Raw genomic sequence first — 7,978 nt, 5'->3', positions numbered from 1 at the left:
AATGCAATCCCCCAATGTTGGCAATTCTCCAAATATTTAAGTGGTGTTTTGGTTGACTCCAACAAGTGTGGCACAACCCCAGAGAAGTAGCTCTCTTCATGTATTATATCAACTTATATGGAATTGAAATGAAAGCAAAGAAAGTATGAGGAAATTGTACATTTAGCTATCTTCTAAGCTCCTTCTTCTTCCTCTCATTATTTCCTTACTTTTTCTCTCTTTTCTACATTCAAAATATCACTAAAAATGTGATGTAGATCGAGATGCCGTCCAGACGGACCTTCATCCAGTCCGGACATGCTTGCATTCCGTCCAGATAGCCTATCTTACATTTTAGTCTTTTATTTGAATTAGATTTCTTTGTTAGCCTTTTACTTGGTTTAGTTTTCCTTTTCAGTCGCGTATTTAACTTTCAGTAGGCCCGTCCGGACGGAGGTTTGTTCCATCCAGACGACTAGTTGTTTTTCGTAGATTTAATACGGTTTTGCGAGGGACCGTTCGGATGGGGATATGTCCCGTCCAGACAGCCACCGTAGATTCCTAAACCAACTTTACTTTTGAATTCTATTAGATTTAGGAGTCTTGTGGCTATAAATGCATGTTTATACCCTCTAGAAACACAAAGTTGTTGATTATATTTGAGTTTTGTTCAACAAGAAGCCTCAGAGTTGAACGTTCTTCTATTTTCCTTCAAAACCTAGAGATTATCTAGTGTTTTAAAGAAGATTTTTTAGATCCTTTAATAGAATCAATATCTAGAAATACATATTCGTTCCTTATTGTTGGTATTCCCTACAGCCTATTAAGTCACACTGCATCAAAATGTCACAAAAACGAGCTACTACACGTATAAAAGGGAGAAGTGATATTTTCGTATCAATCTCTTAAATATGAAAATTTTTTAGTACTATGCACTAGTGGTCGAATGAGATACGTCTGCATTCAAACAACGTTGACTTAGCTTCATTAGTTATGCATTGTGTTACCACAAGGGTGGTGGTTGAGTTGGTAGAAGAATTCCTTTTATCTTAGTAGTCGCGTGTTCGAATCCGCTTGTGATAGTAGATGCGTGAACTAGATGTTACTTTGAAGGGGCTCTACTGGCTCACACCTTTGTGGGGTTGTAGTGACGGGCTTGCCTTCTCAGGCAGTAGCTATGGCTCAAACCGGACATTCTACAGCGGATGGGAACCCCGATGGTAACACCCAAGGGGGGAAACTACATTGGTCGCCCCTTCCCACCTTTTAAATTTTTTTTTTTTTTTAAAAAAAAAAAATATGCATTGTGTTAGGGCCACTTCGCATCGCACAATGTTTGACATATGCAAATGCTTCCCCATTCAACATGATTTGACATTCAATATTAAATACGTAATTCTATTTAGACGTTACAACGACGCTATCGCAATATACATAAATATTTAATATAATATTTAAGTAATTCTCTTTAAAACTATTTAGGCATTACAACAACGCTATCACAATATATGTAATTGTATCTAAGCATTATAATGATGCTATTTAGGTGAAATCTCGTTCCATTCCGGTTAAAAAATTTGGTCACTCACGTGTTGTTACTAAATGCATGAATAGCAATGTAACTAATGTCATACCACTCATAAAATTAGTTTTCCCCACTTTCTCCTACCCAAATCCTTCAAATCTAAGTGAACGACTAGATTTTATCCAATCTCAAGGCACCAGGAAACCATTAAAAAGCCCTCCACTCTTTTTCTTCATGTGTGCTAACAACAAATCTGATTTCAATTAGTACATAATCTAAAGAAGGGCATAATAGCGAAATAAAATAAATTTTCATTCCATTTCATATCAAACTCCAATAAGAGAAATTAAAATTATTTTAAGTTAAGGCTTTTTTTTTTTTTGTTTTAAAGTAATTTCTTTTTTCAAAAAAGATATATATATAATCTCGACGAAGGTAATAAGTGGATTTATTGGCTTACCACAAGTACCATTTATGATATTTTTGAAAATCCAGGTTGCTATTTGATTTTGGTACAAACCATGGAATAGTATTTAACCCTTATTTTTATCCTAAACTAAATACCCAAAAACATTTTTGATATCATTTTTCAATCTCTGTCAAATATAGAAAAACAAATGTCCCCAAACATTTTCAATGCTTTCCTTCAGAGTATATTTTATATCATCATTTTCGAAAATATTTTGAGCAATACTATTTAGTATATTCTTGTATAATTGAGTGTCGTGACAATAAAAATCGGTCTTAAATTAATATTTATAATGATTTTGTGAAAGTAGAATCGAACTAATAACCTTCGTTTCATGAGACTTGACCTCCGGCTAATTGAACTACCCTCAAATCAAATCTATTTAATAGAATTATTCAAATATTTTATATCAAAATAAATGATGCCTTAAGTGGACTATTATTCCCGGACGAGTTATAAAACTCTTTTACGGAAGGGAAATGTTGTGTACTTTTTTAGTGTTTTTCTCGTATCTTCCTAATCGTAGGTGGATATTATTATTATTTTTAAAATAAATAAATAAAAAATTGCTCTTATCTCGTTCACTTAATTTTAAAAAAATAATATCTATTAAGAGCCTTTTACCAAATGACCCAATCTACTCAAGATACCAACTGAACTACAGGTGTCCATGAACTATTGGCCAGGTGTCGTAGAAGTGGTTACATAGCCCTGCGCCACGCCGCATCAAAAAACAGCCATGTGTACGAGGTTCTACGTGGGTTTGTCAGGCTCCGATTCACGCCCGATATATTACATGCATTCCGGGTCGATATTTGAATTGGCTTCTCTCGTCTGCTTCCAATTCCAGATCTGAAGCTCTCCGAGATCCTCAATTTCTTAGTGTAAGCCTCTCTTATTTTCCACGCCTTGATGTATCTCCTTGTTCCTCCGTTTTACATGCCATGATTTACAATTATTTTTCAGTGGGATTAATATTGATCTGCGAAATTATACGCCTTTCTGAGCTCTTTCAATTTGAATTTGTTTATTTTGTAAATGTGAAGTACATCTGAATTTTAATTGCTTTAAATTTTTATCAAGATTTAAAATCAATAACGTTCTGTGATCCAATTCCTTAGCTTTATGCGTCGTTTCGATTTTGTTGAGATTCGCTTGAGATTATGGATTTCGATTGTCGTGGTTTTTGTAATGTGTTTCTGCTAATTTGTATAAACCTTTGAAACGGTGCGTCTCGATTTGCATGTGGATTTGTGTGTGTTTCCGCCTGCTGATTTGGTGCCAATTTTGTGAAGAACTCATAGATGAGCCAAAGAACTAGGTGATGGATTGGGCCATGACTATTAGGAGGTCAAGTAATTATGTTGGAGTCACTGTCGATGAGTTCCATGTTGTTAAGTCTAGGAGAAGAATTGGTTTTGGGCCAATCTTGAGTAGAAAACATGTAGGTGCAGTGGAAGCCTATGCTATGATATAGTGTGTACACAGTTTGTGACACTTAATTTATGGCTCTTTGGAGTAGTGAAAATCTGGTTTTAATTTCCGAAGCAACGAGAATAAACAAAGTTTTTAGGAATAGAACAATGAGGCTTGAAGACTGCGAAGTTCAGAGCTAATTGTCTCATTTTGGTCACATTACTGGTGGCATGGTCTATACTTTGATTTGTGATCAATGTTTGCGCGAAATTCAAAAGGATTAGTCAAAGTTACAATTGGAGTTCTTCAAAGTTACTTATATAATCTAGTTTTACCTAGTTTATAGCCAACGTGAGACTTAGTACATATATGCCTTTATAATCCACTAATTTAATGTGGGACTTAATTTTCACAATCTAGGATATCACATTCTCTTCTACTCATTATTGATGTTCTCATCAGGACCTACATTACGCTATTATGCCTTAGTGTCACATGGCATTACTAGATTGGTTTAGCTACCATTTGTCATGACTCAGGCAAGTTATATATATAAACACACACGCTAGTCACTTATCCCCTATACCCAAAAGGATTAGTCAAAGTTACAATTGGAGCTTCCTAAAGTTATTTATACAGCCTAGTTTCATTTTGTACACAACGTTTAGTACACAACCAAAATGTACACGCCTTCAAAATCCATTCACCGATATGAGTCTCAACTTTCACAATTCAGGATACCACAACCTATATGACTCATCTGAATCTATGAATACATGAATAATTAATTATTGATTATTTTTTTAACTTCAATCTTTTTGATGCATATAGACTAATAGTGTGTGTGATAAATTGATTTATGTGATGAATCAGTACCATACAACACATTGCTTACGCTATATTGAATGGAATCAGATAGGGATACAGATGCTAGTGAGCAATATGCCTTTTTGTTAGATGTGCATGCTTTAACAAGATTTTTACACTTGTTAAACTATTTCCCTGACACGTGTTGTTGATCTATTGATGCTAAAATGTTTAAGCTTTGGAAGCAGGTGCTTGGTTTAGTTCTCACTGCTAATGATGGGAGGAGGATTTAGAGTGCTGCATCTGGTCAGACCATTTCTTTCATTTCTGCCAGAAGTTCAGAGTGCTGACAGGAAGGTTCCTTTCAGAGAGAAGGTCATATACACAGTCATTTCTCTTTTCATCTTTCTGGTTTGCAGTCAGCTTCCTCTTTATGGAATACACTCAACAACGGGTGCCGATCCATTTTATTGGATGCGTGTTATTCTCGCATCAAACCGTGGGACCGTGATGGAGCTTGGAATTACCCCTATTGTGACGTCTGGACTAGTGATGCAACTCTTGGCTGGGTCAAAGATCATTGAAGTGGACAACAGTGTCCGTGAGGATCGTGCCCTCTTGTAAGTATAGAGATTTTGTTTTTTGCGGTTTTCAGCATTATGTCATAGCATTCAATTAAAAAGAATTTCTGTAAAAGCTTTATATTTCCTTTTTTAAAAAACATTTTTCTGGATTTAACTTACTTTGACTAAGTTTCAGTTGGATTCCTCTATAAATCTTCTCTACTTTGGTAAGTATTTCAATGTGCTCCAGCAGTTTAGGATGTTTAGACACTTGTGAACGTCCAGGGGCTTGATTATCAATTTCAAACATGTGGGATCCAATTGAAAATTTGGTAAACTCAGGAGAGGGCTATCCCTATAACCAATCCTTATAACCACTTGAACATTTTAGTATCAACAATTTAGGGCAAGTCCTAATATCTTATGATATGCTCTATATAAACAAAAATTGGAGCAGGTTTATGGCAATTTCATCCCAGTCTTTGCTTTATTTTTTAGATTTTCTAGAAGTTCAGTCAAAATTCGGAGTCTTATGTCCTTGATTCTATTCAGTCTTATGTTTTCTTACTTTGAGAAAAATGAGTCTTTTCTTTTCTGAGGAAAGTGGATTGTATTCAGATTAGATCCCACCTCTGCCAAGAAATTCATATTGCAAATTTTAACACTCGATGGATTATGTATTTACAATGTAACTGTCTGTACATCAGTACATGTAATTAATTTGCATGCCCTTCCTCATTTGCAATTTGGCTCTGTAGCTTCTATTGTAATGCATCTTGCTTTTTTTTTGGCATCTGTTTTTTTGCAGAAATGGGGCACAAAAATTGTTAGGCATCCTGATTGCTGTTGGTGAAGCTGTTGCATATGTCCTATCTGGGATGTATGGTAGCGTTGGTCAACTTGGTGTGGGGAATGCCATTCTTATCATTGTTCAGCTTTGCTTTGCTGGAATTATTGTGATATGCCTAGATGAACTTCTTCAGAAGGGATATGGTCTTGGCTCTGGGATCTCTCTTTTCATAGCTACCAACATCTGGTCAGCTACAGTTTTGATTTTCATCTTTATCTTCAGCATGCTATGATCTTTGGTGTTGTAATCCTTAATTTCTTGTTAACTGTGCAGTGAAAGCATTATCTGGAAAGCTTTTAGCCCCACAACTATTAACAGTGGTAGGGGAGCTGAATTTGAAGGTGCTGTTATTGCTTTGTTCCATCTACTGATTACTAGGAGTGACAAAGTCCGTGCTCTCCGAGAGGCTTTTTATCGGCAGAACCTTCCGAATGTTACTAATTTGCTTGCTACAGTCTTGATCTTCCTTATTGTCATCTATTTCCAAGGTTTTCGTGTAGTCCTGCCTGTTAGATCAAAGAATGCTCGTGGACAACAGGGCTCATATCCAATTAAGCTTTTCTACACCTCCAACATGCCTATAATTCTCCAATCTGCCCTTGTTTCCAATCTTTATTTCATCTCCCAGGTACTAAAGTTAATCATGCATTGGTGAAAATCAGACACCAAGCTTTACCATGTATTTAATATCACGTCATTTCTTTTTTCTACAGTTGCTATACAGGAAATACAGTGGAAATTTCCTTGTAAACCTGTTGGGAAAGTGGAAGGAATCTGAATATTCAGGTGGCCAGTTTGTTCCTGTTGGTGGTCTTGCTTACTATGTCACTGCACCAGCAAGGTGACGAAGTATTTTCCTGTATTGTTAAATTTCTTTATTAAAGTGCAAAAGCGTGTGCCAACAGGAGTAGCTAGTCCTCTTATCTTTCTCTTTGCTTTCTGCTTGCTCTGATGCCTTCTTTTCCCGTGTATGTTATCGTTATGCAGCTTGGCAGATATGGCAGCCCATCCATTCCATGCTCTATTCTATCTGGTGTTTATGCTTTCAGCTTGTGCACTGTTCTCTAAAACTTGGATTGAAGTATCTGGGTCTTCTGCCCGAGATGTTGCTAAGCAGCTCAAGGTATTCCAAGATGATATTTTTGTCTTTAAATTGCTAGCAGTCTATTGATTAGGAATGACACTCGAGTGCAAAAAATTAATTGAGGAGGCATGACCACATAAGATGCCACTTCTTTCCCTAGTTCTGTGGTCGTATAAAGACACCCTTGCTCTATTTTGTGCAGCAATTCTGTACAAATTTGCCATGCTGATTAATGATGTCTATTTAGCGCTGCTGCAGCTTTATTATCTTGTGCATCAAATTGTAGACGAGAGATCTGTAGAATTAAGTTATGGTGCTCCAAAACTGTAATAATCATAAATCATATGTTTCTGGATGATGTTGAACACTTCATGCTGGTTCTGCAGGAGCAACAAATGGTGATGCCTGGACATCGAGATTCAAACTTACAGAAGGAACTGAATCGCTACATACCTACTGCCGCAGCCTTTGGTGGAATATGCATTGGTGCACTTACGGTGCTCGCAGATTTCATGGGAGCAATTGGCTCAGGAACTGGGATATTGCTTGCTGTCACAATCATCTATCAGTACTTCGAGACATTTGAGAAGGAGAGAGCCAGCGAACTTGGCTTCTTTGGCTTTTAAGCACTAATTATCTGGTTTAGGGAATCTAAGCTCTTAGGTGGTGCTGATGACTGATGAGTTTCCGGCAGCTTTGGTGAACTGAAAGATGTAAGTAGGTTCCACCATTATTAACACACCATGGTTAGAGATTTAGTTCAGTATGTAGTCTGGTTATGGTTAGTGGCTTGCTATTTCTGTTTTCATGGAATGATGGAAAATTGAATAGCATGCTGAGGCAGATAAACAACTGTTGGCGAAAATAGAGATGAAAAACTCTTTTCTTTATTGTTATCTTGTTCTGTCGTCTATGTTGTTTAGTCACATCGCCTGAGAAATTCTGAATTTGGGGTTTTGAGACGCCAGAAATGGATCCATATCCCCTATCAATTCCTTGCCCAAAGAGGAAGGGGGCAAGAAATAAATAGTAGGGGAATGAGAAAGGGGCTCCCTAGTCCGAGCAGAGAAGCCCTTGCCCATAAGAGGGCCCGTGGGCCCTTCTCGGGTTTTGGGAAGTTCCTCTCACATATCTTTTCCATTGGATGATCTTGTAGAAATATTGGATATTTTGATAACTGATACTAAGCACCCAGAAGATTGGGATGAGAAGGTGGGAGGTTAACAAAGTTTGATTGAAACAGATTATGTCTCGTAATACATCTCAAATATAATGACGAGGGATC

General features: G+C 36.9%; 1 protein-coding gene across 2 annotated transcripts; it reads left to right on the top strand.

The window, feature by feature from the left end:
* Window positions 1–2,729: 2,729 nt before the first annotated feature.
* Window positions 2,730–7,583, top strand: LOC132170364 (uncharacterized). Of its 2 annotated transcripts, none has more exons than XM_059581318.1 (7): window positions 2,730–2,857; window positions 4,445–4,816; window positions 5,568–5,795; window positions 5,883–6,237; window positions 6,323–6,450; window positions 6,597–6,732; window positions 7,080–7,583. In XM_059581318.1, exons 2-7 carry the CDS (start codon window positions 4,470–4,472, stop codon window positions 7,317–7,319), a joined length of 1,434 nt encoding a protein of 477 aa, XP_059437301.1. In that variant the 5' UTR covers window positions 2,730–2,857; window positions 4,445–4,469; the 3' UTR covers window positions 7,320–7,583. The 2 variants fall into 2 exon arrangements, with proteins under 2 accessions (XP_059437301.1, XP_059437302.1); XM_059581319.1 differs by having other exon boundaries at window positions 4,433–4,816.
* The last annotated feature ends 395 nt before the right edge of the window (window positions 7,584–7,978 follow it).

The sequence above is a fragment of the Corylus avellana genome, chromosome ca2, assembly GCF_901000735.1.
Source record: "Corylus avellana chromosome ca2, CavTom2PMs-1.0".
NCBI classification, from domain to species: domain Eukaryota; kingdom Viridiplantae; phylum Streptophyta; class Magnoliopsida; order Fagales; family Betulaceae; genus Corylus; species Corylus avellana.
The sequence above is the reverse complement of the archived record's forward strand: the minus strand, read 5'-3'. Positions and strand labels throughout refer to the sequence as shown.

Bases quoted from the DNA above. Each gene is read 5' to 3' on its own strand.
- LOC132170364 (XM_059581318.1), top strand. From the start codon at position 4,470: ATGATGGGAGGAGGATTTAGAGTGCTGCATCTGGTCAGACCATTTCTT. The intron at 4,817-5,567 runs GTAAGTATAGAG...GTTTTTTTGCAG, and splicing joins CGTGAGGATCGTGCCCTCTT to AAATGGGGCACAAAAATTGT. The intron at 6,451-6,596 runs GTGACGAAGTAT...ATCGTTATGCAG, and splicing joins TATGTCACTGCACCAGCAAG to CTTGGCAGATATGGCAGCCC.